The 16,494-nt window shown below is 45.0% G+C and overlaps 1 protein-coding gene across 3 annotated transcripts in view; it reads right to left on the bottom strand.

Annotated features, from left to right (window-relative positions):
• The window catches only part of CHAT (choline O-acetyltransferase), a 58,112-nt gene that overhangs the window by 25,232 nt on the left and 16,386 nt on the right, over positions 1 to 16,494 (bottom strand). For all 3 annotated transcript variants that reach the window (XM_033209153.1, XM_033209152.1, XM_033209151.1), the window contains exons 6-7: positions 16,209 to 16,389; positions 14,077 to 14,254 (exon numbers count right to left, since the gene is read on the bottom strand). In XM_033209153.1, the coding sequence (XP_033065044.1) occupies positions 14,077 to 14,254; positions 16,209 to 16,389 (359 nt within the window). The remainder of the gene's footprint in view (positions 1 to 14,076; positions 14,255 to 16,208; positions 16,390 to 16,494) is intronic.

Below are 16,494 nucleotides of genomic sequence, written 5' to 3'. Positions count from 1 at the left end.
GGCTGAGACTCTGGTGAGCACAGATAAAACAGCACCTGGTACCTCTGTGCAGGGCTGCAAGACTCAGGTGCAGTTCTTTAATGTGCACTACTGTGCACAAGTACCCCCAGACATACACCACCCTCTCTGGGACACTTGCCTTTGCTTGCTGTGATCTATTCCCTGAGGAGTTAGCACAACTCAGATTTCTATGCCATGCCCATCCTCCTTCTCACAGTCTAGGAGATGGATGAATTGGGCTCTTTCTCGGGGGCTTAGACCTTCTTAACCTTTCCCAATCCCATCTGAACATCTTTCCTCCCCAGATGAAGGAGTACGTTCTTCTTTTGGGAGGTAAATCTGCCATCGCACATCTCATATTCTTCCCGACTCTGTGGCCTAGGGGGTGATCTTTATGCTGTCAGTCCTCAGAGACTGTGAGAATTCAGACAGAATTATTTCTCACTCTTGCAAAACAGAACCGCTTTGACTTGAGTTACATCAGGCCCCTTTCAAGAGCTCTGGATGGAGGGTCGTCCGATTCCAGGAACATACACTTTTCCCCATTCTTCCCGCTAAAAACTTGGACATTTTATTTCAAACTAAAGTAAGAAGACTCTAAGATGGAGAGAAGAAGGCAGACCAGCCAGAGACCTCAGAACCCAAGGAACATCATAGCAGCAGATTCTCTGGGTATTACAGACTGAATTTTGTCCCCTGAAAAGTCATATGTTGAAGCTTCAGCTCTCAGTGTAATTCTGTTTGGAGGGAGGGCCTTTACAGAGATAATTAAAGTTAAATAAGGTCTTAATCTAATAGAACTGGTGTCCTCATAAAAAGAGAAAGAGATACCAAGCATGTGTGCACAGAGAGAAGGCCATGTGAGGACACAGTGAGAAGGTGGCTTGTAGATGCCTACCCTGTGACACCTTCATCTTGGACTTCCAGCCTCCAAAACTGTGAGAAATACATGTCTGTTGTTTAAACCATCACTCTGTGGTATTGTTATGCCAGCTGTACAAACTAATACACTGTGGGGTTTTGTTTGTTTTGTTTTGTTTTTTACCTAAAATATCCAACTTGCAGTTGAAGAACCCAGCAACGTAAAAACACAAGTGGGTATAGTTAAAAACAAACAATCAACAAAAGCCTGCTCTCTCTAGTCAAAGGATCAGAACAGCAAGACATAAAACTTTTAGGTAATAACCGTTCTACTTCAGCCAAACACCATAGAGAAAAACTGTGTCATCCCTCCCTCCCCCAGCACCCTCACCAGCAAAGGCCAAGTGGAAAGCCCAGATGTCTACCATCACCAGTCAGTAATGAGGCATCTCAACTTCTGGGGGTATCAGAGAAGGCACGGTCTCAGATGGAAGCTGGCACTTCCATCTCCATTGGGCAATAACCAGCCCTCCCTCCTTTTCCCCACACAGCTTTCATAGAGACCATGTAGGGAGCTTGAACTCCCACCCCCCAACCCTGCAGTAATAAGGAGCCCCCTCCCCCAGGGTGTCAACAGAGACCCAGTGAGGAGCCTGTGCTTCCACCTCCACCTGGTTATAACCTCCCCCATTCTCTTGCTGGACCAGTGTCAGAGGAAGCCAGCTAAAACATGCTTAAATTAGATCCCAAGTCTCATAACACAGTATATCCAAGTTTCAACAGAAAACTACTCATTCTACCAAGAACTAGGAAAATCTCAGTTTGAACATGGGAGGTGGAGGCTGCATTGAGCACGCCACTGCACTCCAGCCTGGGCAACAGAGTGAGACTCCATCTCAAATAAATAAATAAGTAAGTAAGTAAATAAATAAATAAATGAAAATTAAAAGAAAAATAAATAAAAAGCAGTTATCATAAAAAAGCCTCAACAAGCAATTTTAACACACTTGAAACAAATGAAAAAAATTAAAGAAAAAGGAAGTCTCCACAAAGAAACAGAAATTCTCAGCAAGAAAATAGAAGATATAAGAAGAACCAAATAGAAATGTTAGGACTGAATAATAGAATACCAATATAAAAAGCACAGTGGATGGACTCAGCAGTAGAACCTAGGGAGCAGAGAAAAGAATCAGTGAACCTGAAGACAGAACAACACTGATTAGGGGAGAAGAAACAGAGTAAGCGCCTTTGAGACAAAAGATGATGTTTATGTCACCAAATTCCCAGGAGAGGAGAAAGGGCAGAGCAGAAAGGACTCAGAGAAATAATGGCTAACACATCCCCAAATTTGGCAAAGGACACACATCTAAAGATTCAGGAAGATAAGTTTACCTCAAACACGATTAATTCAAAGAAATATACACCAAAACATATCATAGTCAAACTTTTGAAAACTAAAGACGAAGGAAAAATCTTGAAAGCAGCAAGAGAGAAATGATTATATATATACACACACACATATATATGTGTGTGTATTACATATACATATACACACATATATACACACACATCCATATATGTGTATACACACACACACACACACACATATACTATAGGAGAAAACAACTAGGACAGCAGATTTTTTTTTTCTTATCAGAAACCATGAAGATCAGAAGGACTTGCCATAAAATTTTGTAAGCACTGAAAAAAAAAGAACTATCAATCCAGAATTCTATAAGAAAAAATATCCTTCAGAAATGAAGAGGGGGAAATCAAAACATTTTCATATGAAGAAAACTAAGAGAATTTATCCCAAGCAGACATATCCTGAAAGAATGGCTAAAGAAAGTAGGTTTCTTTGTTTGTTTTTGTTTTTGTTTTTTTGCGATGGAGTCTCTCTCTGTCGCCCAAGCTGGAGGGTGCAGTGGCCCAATCTCGGCTCACTGCAACCTCCGCCTCCCAGGTTCAAGCAATTCTCTGCCTCAGCCTCCTGAGTAGCTGGGATTACAAGTGCCCACCACCACACCAGGCTAATTTTTGTATTATTAGTAGAGACAGGGTTTGTCTCTACTTGGCCAGGCTGGTCTTGAGCTCCTGACCTCATGATCCACCCACTTCGGCCTCCCAAAGTGCTGGGATTACAGGCGTGAGTCACCGCAGCTGGCCCCTAAGAAAGTTTTTTTTTTAAAGAAAGGAAATGATAAAAAGAGAAACACTGGAACATCAAGAAGAAAGAAAGAACAATAGAAAGGGTAAATATCTGAGTAAATAAATTCATTTTCATTCTCCTTTCAAGTCTTCGAAACTATGTTTCAGTGTTGAAGCAAAAATCATAAAATTGCCTGATGTGGTTCTAAATGTATATAGAGATAATATTTAAGACAAGTGTATTATAAACAAAGGAGAATAACAGGTAAGCTTTCTACACTTCACTAGAACTGGTAACATTTCAACACTAATAGACTGTGATAAGTTATGTATATACAAGGTAATACCTATAGAAACTGTTAGAAAAAGCTATACAAACAGATAATACTAAACAAGTTACAGGTAAATAAAAATTGAATTCTAAAAAATATTCATGTAGCCCACAGGAAGGTAAGAAAAAGAGAACAATAATTGGAAAACAAAAACTAAAATGTCAGAGTTAAGCCCTAACACATTGATAATTATGTAAAGTGTAAATGTTCTAAATACACCAATTAGAAGACAGAGATTGATGGAATACATTATAAAACATTACCCCAGCTATATGCTGTCTACAAGAAATGCACATCAAATATAATGATATAGGTTGGTTATAAGTAAAAGGAAGGAAAAACATATAGCATGCAAACATTAATCAAAAGAAAGCAGAAAAGGTTATCTTAACTTCAGGTAAAGTACACTTGAGCAAAGAAAATTTACCAGAGACATAGAAGGGCATTATATAAAAGTAAAGGATAAATCCTCCAAGAAGACATGGCAACCCTAAATGCATCTGTACCAAGCATACTATAAAATATGTTAAACAAACTCTAACAGAACTGAAAGGAGAAACAGACAAATCCACAATTGTACTTAGAGACTATAACACTGCTCTCAACAATTGCTAGAACAACTAGACAGAAATTCAGCAAGGACGTACAAGAAATCAACAATATCATCAATCATTCTCTTCAAATACCCATGGAGCATATGCCAAGATAGACTATATCCAGGGCCATAAAACAACCCTCAACAAATTGAAAAGAATTAAAGTCATTCAAAATGTGTCATCTGACCACAGTGGAATCAAAGTAGAAATCAGTAACAGAAAAATAACGTAAAAAGTTCCAAACATTTGGAAACTAAACAACATGCTTCTAAACAATTAACGGGTCAAAGAGGGAGTCTGTATTAGTCTGTTTTCACACTGCTATAAAGAACTACCTGAGACTGGTAATTTATGAATAAAAAGGTTTAATTTACTCACAGTTTTGCATGGCTGGGGAGGCATCAGGAAACTTACAATCATGGCAGAATGAGAAGGGGAAGCAAGGACCTTTTTTTCCATGGCAGCAGGAGAGACAGAGAACAAGGGGGGAACTGCCAAGCACTTTTAAACCATCAGATCTCCTGGGAACTCACTCACTGTCATGAGAACAGCATGGGGAAAACCGCTTCCATGATCCAATCACTTCTCATCGGGTCCCTGCCTTGACATGTGGGGATTACAATTCGAGATGAGATTTGGGTGGAGATTTAGAGCCAAACCATATCATAGTTTTAAGGGAAATTTTAAAAAACACACTGGAATGAAAACTAAAATACACCAAATGAAAATTTGTGAGATACAGCTAAAGTATTGATGAGAGGAAAATTTATAGCATTAAATGCTTACATCAGAAACGTCTCAAATCAATAATTTCTTACCTGAAGAACCTAGAAAGAGAAGAGCAGAAAAAAACCCAAAGCAAGCAAGATGAGGGAAATAATAAAGAGCAGAAATCAATACAACTGAAAACAGGAAAAAAATCAACAAAAAGAAACGTAGTTATTTTAAAAGGCCAATCAAATTTATAGAGAGACTGGCAAAAAAAAAAAAGAGAGAGAGAGGGAAAGACACAACCACCAATATCAGGAATGAAACAGGATATCACTACAGATCCTGCAGACATCAAAAGTATAATAAGAGGATACTATGAACAATTCTATACACATAAATCTGACAACTTACATGAAATCCCTTGAAAAGTATAAGCTACCACAATGCATTGAATATTATGATTATTTGAATAGCCTTATAATTATTAACCCATTTATGCTGGAGGTTGCAAATTTTTTTGTGAAAAATCAGACCTTGGTGATGACCTTAAGCAGTAGGATATAAATAATTCCCACAAGCTTAGCGTTCTAATAATGGAACACTAGGCATAAATGAGTTAAGGATATTGAATTAGCAACATTAAAATTCCCCAAAAAGAAACCTCCAAGCCCAAATAATTTCACTGATGAATTCTACCAAACATTTAAGGAAGAATTGATACCACAGTTATACAATCTCTTTCAAAAAATATAATTATTAGGAGGGAACATTTCCCAATTTATTTTATGAACCTGGTATCCTGATACCAAAAGAAGATAAATACAGTACAACAAACAAAAAACCAAACCAACTATAGACTAGTGGCCCTCACAAATATAGATGCAGAAAATACTGAACAACATATTAGCAAGTAGAATTAAGCAATATATGAAAAGAATTATACACCATGACCAACTGGGGCTCATTTCAGGGATTCAAGGCTGGTTCAATATCTGAAAATCAATCAATGTAATCCACCACATTAACAGACTAAAGAAAAAAAAACATGATTATATTAACTGATATAGTTAAAAACATTTGACAAAATTCAACATCCATTCATGATAAAATCTCTTATTGAACTAGTACCAGAAGAGAACTTCCTTGACTTAATAAAGAACATCTACAAAAAGCTTATAGCTAACATCATATTTAAAGGTGAAAGACTATAACTGAGTTTTGTATGTTAATCTTTTATATTGCAACCTTGCTGAATTCATTTATTCTAGGCGTTTTTGGGGTTGTAGATTTGCTACTATTTTCTACATACATAATCATGTCATGAAAATAGGGATCATTTTATTTTTTTTCTTTCTGATCAGTATCCCTTTTATTCCCTTTTCTTGCCTTACTGCACTGACCAGAACTCCAGTACTGTGTTAAATAGAGTAGTAAGAGTAGGTATCCTCTTATTCCTGATCTTAGGGGGAAAGCATTCAGTCTTTCACCTTTAAATAAGATGTTAGCTATAAGCTTTTTGTAGATGTTCCATATCAGGTTGAGGAAGTTCCCTTCTGGTCCTAGTTCTCTAAGAGATTTTATCATGAATGGATGCTGAATTTTGCCAAATGCTTTTACCGTATTGATTAATCATGTTATTTTTTTCTTTAGTCTGTTAATGTGGTGGATTACATTGTCTTCACACCTATCAAAATGATTAAAATAAAAAATAGTGACAACACCAAATGCTGGTGAAGATGCATAGAAACTGAGTTATACATATGTTGCTGACAGGAATGTAAAATGGTACAGTCACTCTGGAAAACATTTTAGCAGTTTCTTAAAAAACTAAACATACAACTATGGTGTGACCTAGAAATTTCATTCCTGGGCATTTTTTTCCAGTAAGTGAAAACATAGGTTCACACAAAAACCTGTACACAAATGTTCACAGTAGCTTTATTTTTAATAGCTCGAAACTGGAAACAACCCAGATGTCCTTTGATAGGTAAATAATGATGAAAGAAACTGTGATACCTAGCAACCATGGAATATCACTCAGCAATAAAAAGGAAAACTGTTGATATATGCAACAATTTGGATAAATCTCCATCCAGAGAATTATGCTGTTTGAGAAAAGCCAGTCCCTGCATCATACATGCTATATGATTTCGTGTATATAATATTCCGGAAGCAATAAAATTATTGAAATAGAGAACAGATTTGTGGTTGCCCAGGAGTTAAGAAGGGGGTGAGGTGCTTGTGGTTATAAAAGAGCAGCATGAGGATCCTTGTGGTGATGGAATGTTCCATATCTTGACTGTATCAATGTCAGTATCCTGGTTGTGATATTGTACTATAGTTTTGGAAAATGCTACCATTGGGGGAAGATGGGTATATGTGAGATCTCTGTATTACTTCTTACAACTGGATGCTAATCTACAGTTATCCCAAAATAAGTATAATTTAATTTTTTTTTTTTTTGAGGCAGAGTCTTACTCTGTCACCCAGGCTAGAGTGCAGTGGCACGATCTCGGCTCACTGCAAACTCCGCCTCCTGGGTTCAAGCAATTCTCCTGCCTCAGCCTCCTGAGTAGCTGGGATTACAGGTGCCCACTACCACGCCTGGCTAATTTTTGTATTTTTTAGTAGAGATGGGGTTTCACCATCTTGGCCAGGCTGGTCTTGAACTCCTGACCTCATGATCCACCCACCTCGGCCTCCCAAAGGGCTGGGATTACAGGCGTGAACCATCATGCCCGGCCAAGTATAATTTAGTTTAAAAAAAAGAACTTAAGAAACAAGAAGTGCTCTTTCTTCTGGGTTCTAACCACTCTTCCCACAAAGGCAGAGGATATAAAGAGCTGTAATGCTTCCAGAACTGGGAGAAAGAATGGTGGGGGAGAAAGGCAGGAGATATAAAAACAGAAACAAAAAAAACCCTCCTCCTAGCTGTCTTGTACCCCAAACATTACTGTGCTGCACATAAAATGGAAAACGAGGGCCAGAGAGATGGTGACCGGGGAGAAGGTAAAGATAGGGGAGCCCAGTGTGTGTGCACACAGAGAGTGGTACATGGACGGCCCAGGAAAAGCAAAATGCACCGCAGAGTTCATAGGGATTAGGATTCCATGCAAAGAGCAAAGCAGCCTGAGGGCCCATGGGCCCCTGCCTCTGACCACAAGGACAGTACTCATGTTCAAGTTCACCAGATTTTTCCAGAGGGCTTGTGGACATTGGGCAAAGCATCCCCAGGGTGATCCCCAAATCTAATAAGAGCTACCATTTAGCCAACACCCTCTGTGTGCCAGGCGCCAGGCCATCTGCTTTACAGCCCATCCCCTTGGTCCTGCCCACAGGGCAGACTGCTATCTTCATATAGACTAGGAAGCCCAGGCCCCAGGCCCCAGGAGACAGCAGCCATGGTAAGTCAAATGCAGGCCTCTTGCCCTGGACCACTTGCCTTTCCTGCCTGGATGCTCTTGTCCCCAAAGGCCTTCATTCTTCTACTGATGGAGGGAGGCATTGGCCCAGCCCCTTCCCAGAGCAAGAAAATCACATTCAGTCTTGAGAGCTCGGGAGGTATTTCTGGGCCAATTAAATCAGAGAGGCTGTTAGTGCTAATGTGTAATTGGTTTTAAAATCAGCAGACATGCCTAGCTTTGGATGACAATATGTAAATAGCAAAATGCCGCCATCCTGAATGGTTCTTGTAAACCATGACCATGGCCTTCTGCAGCTGTAGCCGCCTTCTGTCAGTTCCCTCCTTGCAAGCAGTGGCTCAACTCTAATTGACTGTCGGGGATAAATATTTACGGGACTGTGTAAACGAAGAGCATCTGCCTCTGAGGTCTGGTCGCAGGCTCTTCAAAGCAGCACCCGGGAAAGCTAGCGGGCTGGGGGGCTCTCCAAGCGGCCATCCTTTTCCTACAAATTGACAAGTGCTGTAGTCTCCCAGACTCGGGGCCGAATGTCTAATTAAATTTCCAGACCAGGATAAAGGGTTGGCTCCTCCTGGGTTCAGGAAGGCCACAGCTTCAAGGCGGTGGGGAGGGAGGTCCTAATAGGGTGTGTAGACTCCCTCTGAGGCCCCAAGCCTGTCTTCAGAATCCCACCCAGCCTCCTTGGCACTGCAGATCTCAGGCTGTCTAGGCAGACGCTCCCTTCCAGTGTCAGACACTGCTTCACCACCGGCCACCCCTAAGGGAGACAGACGCAGCCTCTTCCTTGGTTCAGTGGGAATGAAATCCCATCTCACAGGTGTAACGAAAGACAGAAGGTGCCCAGGACAGAGCAAGCACAGAGGGGGACCTGGATGCACTGCTAATATCCGAATAAGCAGGTCCCAGGCTGGGCTGCACGTGAAAACACCAGAGTGCTATAAAAATAGACTCCTTGGCCCCACTCTGTCCCTCTGGAAAATCACTGGGGCCCGGGAATCTGTTTTATTTTGTTTTATTAAGGAAAGCTCTAGACAATCCTGATGTCATCATCCAACCCCAGTCTGCAATCAGAGCTGAGTCACACTGGCCTCAGCACACCTGGCTTTAGCCCCAAGTTCCTCTGTGGACGTGGCCTCCCAGCCCCTCAGGACTCTGTCTGAATTGCTGCTTTGTTTTAGCCTGTGTATCCTGGTGCTTTGGGACCCCAACAGGCTGAGAGGAGCTCAGCTTGGCCAAGGCCTCCTGCCAGCAAGTGCTTGCCTGGACTCTGTGCCCATGGGCACTGTCCCTGTACCCAGGCTCCAGGAAGTGGGGGCAGGATCTTAGGGCTTCAGCTGAGAGGGTTGGGAGCTATGCTCCCCTAAAATAGATCAACCCACTCCATGGAGTTAATTAGGACACTACTGTGGGTCAGAAAGCACCTAAGCCCCAGCAGCGACAGCTGGGCAACCACCCTGGGGGCTCCCTGGCTCCCCCATCAGTCCACTCCCCAGGCCATGTGTCCCCTAAGTGCACGCAGTCCTCACACCTCTCCTTTCCTCCTTCTAGAGCCCTTCGTGACTGTCTCAAACAGGCCATTCGCCTGCATGGCTAAACTCTTCTGTAGGTGTCCCGCCCAACTTTGCCTCAACTGCAGTGTGACACTTACAGAGGAGCTGCTCCCCTGAGGTGCCCACTCCCCTGCCACCCTCTCAAGCACGCTATTGTTTTCCTTCACACTCATGCACCCCAGGGCCAGGTGGGGTAGACAGTTTCCTTCTCCCTGTTGCTGCTTCTAAACAACTCCCCCTCCCTCATCCCACTTTGCTTTGGAGCTGGAGCTGTTAGGCTTTTACCCCCCATCACCATCATCCCCCTTGTTTCTGTGCTGCGCCAGTCTCTTCCTAGGTCCCCATCATGAATGTCTGGGCTCTCAGTTCACCTGCTTCCCCCATACTACTGGAATCATCGTTATGGTAACATGAGCATTCATGTGGACACCCAGACTCCATCCTCTCCCAACTCCACCACCTCCACACCTTTGAGTTTCACCCCTGCACCCGTGGCCAATATCACATCTGGGAACTTCTCCCTACCAGGAGCCCACCACCTCTAAAGTCTCAGTTACAAGCATCTCACACTCTGACCATATTCCTGACTTTCTAGTTCACATCCTCTGATACCCACTGAACACATCTCATGTCACTGAGACAGCCAAACCCCTTGGCCCTGCTACACTCTCACCATCTGTCATCTACCCTGTCTGTCACCTCATTCCTCTTATGGGCCGAATTGTGTCGTTCCAAAATTCCTGTGTTGAAGTCCTAACTCCCAGAAGCTCAGAATGTGACTGTATTTGGAGATAGAATTGTCTTGATTGTCCCAAATGGTCTTTAAAGAGACAAGTTAAATGAGGCCATTTGGGTGAAGCCTAATCCCATATGACTGGTCACCTTATAAGAAGAGATTAGGATGCAGATACGCACAGAGGGAAGACCACAGGAAGACACAGGGAGAAGGTGGCATCCACAAGCCAAGGAGAGAGGTGTCAGGAGAAACCCACCTGCTAAACTGTAAGATAGCAAGTGTCTGTTGTTGAAGTCTCCCGGTCTGTGGTACTTTGTTATGGCTGCCTGAGCAGACTTGAACACACCTTCTTACTCAGCTCAGATTCCAGCATGACCGTTCCCTGCCACACCTTCACCATCCCCACCAGTTTCACTCACCAACTCTGGCTTAACCTGAGGAGCTAAGCATTGGTGGGGAAGATCACATAACAATGTTAATTAGCCTCTCCTAAAATGTATCACTTTGAACCTTCATATATGAGCTCAACATAGTCCATAAATCTTATCGAGTTTTTCGAGTTTTCTTTCCCACTTTCCAAGAGGCTATTTCACACATTCGATTTTGTCTTCAGAATCCAACCCCCTGCCTCTTATCTCAAGGTAGTGATCTGAGACCAGGAGGTACCAGTTGGGAGCCTCTGCATGCTCCTACCTCTGCAGCCTCAGGCCCAAGCTTTCCATTTCACCCTGTACAACCAAAGGCCTCTTATTTTCTGAGTTCCATCTCCTTTTGCCTTTGCAAGAATTTCACCCCTCCATTTATGTCCTATCTCTTCATCAATTTCTTTTACTAAATTCCTTCCATACATTTGTCTCTCCTCCTAAAAACACCTCCCTTGACCCTCATCCTCTTTCAGCAACTCGCTCATTTTTCTGCTCCTTTTAGTATCAAAATGTCTGGAAAAAGTCAACCATACTCCCTGGTTCAACTCATTGACTGCCTCATCGACAATTTCTTTCTGCTGTTGGACCACTTCTGTTAGTGTGCAACCATTTGTTCTCCTGCTACTCCAGTCTGACCCTCAGTAAGCCCAGTAACAACTTCAGGGTTGCCAAGCCGGGTCTTCTGTATCCTGTTACTCCTCGAGCTCTCCAGAGCATTCCACATGGCTGGCCGCTCCCTCTGTCTTGAATCTCTGACTCTTCTGGCTTTCCTTTACTTCACAGGCTGCTCTTTCTCAATCCCCTTTGCATCTTTCTCTACCTGACCTCCAGGCCCCGTCTTCTTCTGTTTCTAGATTATCTCACCCAGGTCCATGACTTTAAGGATCATTTATGTGCTGATGGCTCTCAAATTTATAGCTCTGTACTGACCTCTCCCTTGGGTTCCAAACACATATATCAAGCTTGATGTCTCCACCCAGATGACTCAAGCACCTCGAACCCAACATGTGTGGCAATGATTTCTCCATCCTGTACCCACTCCCCGACCCTGTTTCCCATCTTGCTAAACGGCACTAACATCCACTCATGGCTTGGATAAAAAGCCCAGGAATTGTTCTCGCTTCCAATGGCCTTGACCCCACTGGTCTCTCCAGCTTCACTCTCAGCCCTGGCCCAAGCTGCCATACTCTTTCACTGGGAAAACGAAATCATTTTGTAAATGGTCTCTCTGTTTCTGTACCATAGGCAGGACTGCTCTGGGGAGGGGGGATCTGTGAAGAATCGGTTTCCTGTTGTGTAGATGACACAGTTGATGCTAACTGGATTAATCAGATTACCCAAGAGGAGGCGCGTGTGTCCCGTCCTTTCGTCCTTTCTGTCGCATTTCCCTCAGAAACAGCACTTTCATTCAGAAAGCCAGATCAAGTGCCATTAACAAATCAATTCTGATCCACAGTCCAAGCGCTCAGACCTCGGGGCAATCCAGCCAGCCCTGAAGGGCGTGTCTTGGGCCTGGCCTGCTAATAAAGTGGAAACTATGCTGGAGGCAGAGGCGATTATTTTCATGCCTGTCTCTGTCCCTGGAGGGGAGAAGAGTGGGATTTGATTACACCACGGTCTCCTGAGGGAATTAACTCACTTCGGAATGCTAAGTTATTAATTCTTCAGCACAAGGTTAGGTCCAGGAGGGCAGTCAGCTCTCACACCCCTCTTTGGTTCCTGCAGCCCCCTATTTAGGACAGCATTCAGGAGGTGCCCAATAATTGGATGAGAGAATAATTAATTGGTAAGTGGGGGAATAAGACTGGGGCCTGGCATTTTAAATCACCCTTCACTCTTTTATTTAATAAATGTAACTGGGCCCCAACTGTGTTTCTCAGAAATTAAACCAAACAGACAAGGCCCCTGTCCTTCTGACCTTATAGGCAGGGGGTGAGAGGTCGGGAGAAAGGCAAATAATCAGCATCTGTCAAACAAATGCAAAGTTGTCCTCAGAGAGTGAGCAACAGAGTCAGGATAAGAGAACGGGCCACAGTGACAGAGTGCGTGGGAAGGATGTCCAAGGAGGGCCTGAAGCTGGACACCTGGGCTGAGCACTGCATGGGGCAAGGAGCCAGCTGGATCTGGGGGAAGACCCTTCTAGAGAGAGACCAGAAAATGCAAGTGGCTGTTGTCAGACAGCTAGGCCCAGTACATCCGGCTCAGGCCACCTTCACTGGGCGGCTGCTCTCCTCCTCACCCTGGGGGTAAGGTGGGTGTGTCCCTGCTGGGCAGCGGGCTTTGCCCAGGGTGGGTCTGCCTGCCTGGGTACCATCCTTCCCTCCAGCCTTTCTCACTCATGCCATGGGGCTTTGTTCCATTCCCACCTCTTCTAACAGCCTTTCACAATCCCACTCGGAAGGGCTCCCTTCCCTCTCTGAAGTCCTGGAGCACGTTTTTGACGCCTGTCTGAAGTGGGTCAGCACTGCATGCCCCTGGCTGTGAGTCTCCTCCCTATGCCCTCTCTTCCTGTTCCCATCACAGGGCTGCTCCTGGGTAGAGGCCTCATCTCCTTTGTCTCCCATACTCCCTAGGCCGAGCCCAGGGCCCTCAGTAACAGATGTGGAGAGTCTGAATAGATTACCTGGCCCAGTAAAATTCTGAGGGGCAAATAAAGACTCACAGAAGTCTTGCTTCTCATTCCAGTATCTCTACCATGGGCAAGGAAGGAGGGCATTCCATCAGCTCCTGGAATAGGACCAGCTTTGGATTTGAAAAGTAGTTTCCAGAAGGGTGATGAAAAATTTTCAAGAATATTCCTGGCTTCCTTATGGGAATGCTTGGAGACTTTCGTAAGAACAGTGCCACAAGATAAGGGGCAGCTTGAAGATAAAGAGTCCCAGGATGGAAAGATCAGGTGAAAGACACTTTCCCGGAGGCAGGCTCCATCCCACACCCCCATCTGAGGACTCCCCCAGCCACTCTGTGAGCACCGCCCACCAGGAAAACACACCTGCTGACTTGCAGCCAGCCTTCCTCCTGCTAACTCCCCTGCCCCCCCAGTATTCCCAGACACCCCTAGTTCCAGCACCAGTTAGTCCCACCAAGAAAGCCAGATACTGTCAGATGGAACATGAAGGCATAAAAGGTGCCTTCAGTGGCAAGGCACTGTGGCTGGCTGCAGGACATGCTGTGGGCCCTGAGCTCCCGCACTATGGCTGATGGGGATGAGGCCCTGGCCCAACCCTGGAGGAGGAAAAGCCGATGGGCACGAGCATGAGATGGGCATGGAGATGTGCTGGGCACTGCGGCTGACCTTTCACGAGGACCGTCCTGGCCTCGGCCCACTCGCTCCTCCCGTCAGATGTCAGCAGGCCAATTGGAGGCAAGCGCTCGTCCTCGTTGGAAGCCATTTTGACTATCTTTCTCAACTGAGTGAACAGATCCCCCTCACTGAGACGGCGGAAATTAATGACAACATCCAAGACAAAGAACTGTGGGGTAAACAGGTCAAACATGTCACTTGTTGGGTGACCCGTGGCACCAGGCCTTCACTCAGCCTTCACAGTTGAGCTTGGGACAGGGATGCTCAGGCCCAAGGTTCCTAAGGTGTTAGGTGGTTCTAAGCAGTCTCAGTTTAGGGACCAAGCCAAGGCTGTTGACTGTGCTGGATTCCTCGCTGCCCCCAATCAAAGAAGGCAACATTAAACTTAGCCGAAAGAAAATGTGCTTTTATGGTTCACGGAATCCATTATGTTTATGGGGAATGGAGTATAATTTGGCACAGCTACTGCTGGAGGGCAGTGTCTATCAAAACTAAAAATGTGCATACCTATGACTAAGCAATTGCACTTATAAATGCATATTTTATCCTGAGGCTTAGAGAAACATACCCGTGTGTGCAGGAAGACACGAGGAATGTGCCTCTCGACCTTGTTTGCAACAGCAAAATGGTAGCAAGAGCCTCACTGTTCTCCAGAAGGGGAATGGCTAAGTGAAGTGTGGTGTATATGTTTGAGGCATGTCTACCCAGCCATTGAAAAGAGTGAATTAGCAATAGATAGAGCCACAGTGATGGGCCTTAAACATGCTGGCAAGTGGAGGAAAAAAGCAAGCCAGCAATCATATGCAGAGGAAGATTAAAATGGAACACCAACACACACCATGTGTGCATGTACACCTACACATGTGTGCGTGTGTGTGCACCTTCACATGTGTACCTACATGGGCTTTGTATGTCAGCCCTGTGGTTCTGTCATTTTGTAGCTTTGAAGGCTAGAGCCTCAGGCTTTGTGAAGGGTCTATTCCTAGATCCAGGTCAAGATATCCTTTTCAGCTGACTGACATGAGTACCTTGTTTTCCCTTCCCCTCCAACTCCCTAGCAGTGTCTGTATGGCCTGGTCCAGTACAGGGGCCCAGAGCATGTCTGGAAGAGGTGGATATGGTGGCCTGTGGGAACTGGGAAATATTTGTCTTGACTTTTGAATGAAGATGGGGAAACTTCCTTGGTCTATGGCCAGGGTGTCAGGTGGGCTACAAGAGCTCCTAGATGGCCTTCGAATCTAGGAACAGAGGTCACAGCCGCCCTCAGATGTCAGGGCTCCACAGAGCTCCCAACTTACTGAAAACGTGAGGTGAGCCCAAAATCACATTGTAGAGCAAGTACCACAGGGGTCCCTGGGATGGCTGCCAAACTTGGGTTTTAGCAAAGCAAAAACAAAAACTGTTTGTCAGAGGAAATATTTATGTGAAGCTCAATATATGGAATATATAGTGCAGTGGGCCCAAGGAAGAGGTCAGGAGCCCTCATGCTCAGCCTGTGCCCCAGGAACCATGGGTCCTTGTTGGCTCTGTGGAACCCAGTCTGAGGACCCGAGCTGCAGGGGGTAGAGCTTGACCTTGGGGTACTGGCCAGACCTAGGAGTCCTTCCCATTCTTGGACAGACCACTTAACTTGTCTGAGTCTCATGTCCTCAACTGTCACACGGAGATCCTAAGGCCCCCTCTGCAGGGTCACTGTGAGGATTAAGTGGAATGAATGCATGTTAAGTGCCGAGCCCACAGGCTGGCACATGAAAGGTCCTATTTGTCAGTCTGTAACACTGTCTGCCTATGTGTGGTCTCCAGAAAGGCCAGGGCCTGGGTGACTGCATGGAAAAGAATAGATGTGTAGGTGGAAGGTCTGGATCGTGACCCTCAGGGCATCAGGGCTAAAGTGAGAGTCCAGTGAGGATATTCTCAAACTGACGGCTCTCATTCTTAGAAGCCAACTGGTGGAGAGACATGGGACTGACTGGAAGTGGGGACCACATTTTGGAGACATGGTGCCCCAGCTCCCTGTGTGACTCAGGGAAGAAGACTGAGCCCCCTCGGAGAAGGTAATGGATGTGAATGCATGACCACTGCATGCTCTGTGCCTTCCCTCACCAAGACAAGGGACTTCTTACCTGATTGCAGCAGGCTACGATGACGTGCTCAGGCTCCGGCATAATGCTGCTGTTCTGGGCCACCAGTGTGTCCTGGGTATGGCCGGGGAGCCGGTAGGAGGAGAAGAGCCCATAGTATTGCTTCATACAAAGGGGCTGCCCTGACAGCTGGCCTTTGGCATAGTCAGTGGGAATGGAGTGGCTGAAGAAGAGGAGCAGGAAGGGAGGCAGCCACGAGGGGATGGCAGGGGTTGAGGGGAGACAGAGAATGGGTTTTATTGTAACTCGATCAGGCAAAATGGGGCAC

The sequence above is a fragment of the Trachypithecus francoisi genome, unplaced genomic scaffold (assembly GCF_009764315.1).
Source record: "Trachypithecus francoisi isolate TF-2019V2 unplaced genomic scaffold, Tfra_2.0 Lachesis_group9, whole genome shotgun sequence".
Lineage (NCBI taxonomy): Eukaryota > Metazoa > Chordata > Mammalia > Primates > Cercopithecidae > Trachypithecus > Trachypithecus francoisi.
Note: the sequence above shows the minus strand (reverse complement) of the source record. Positions and strands in the feature narration are given on the sequence as shown.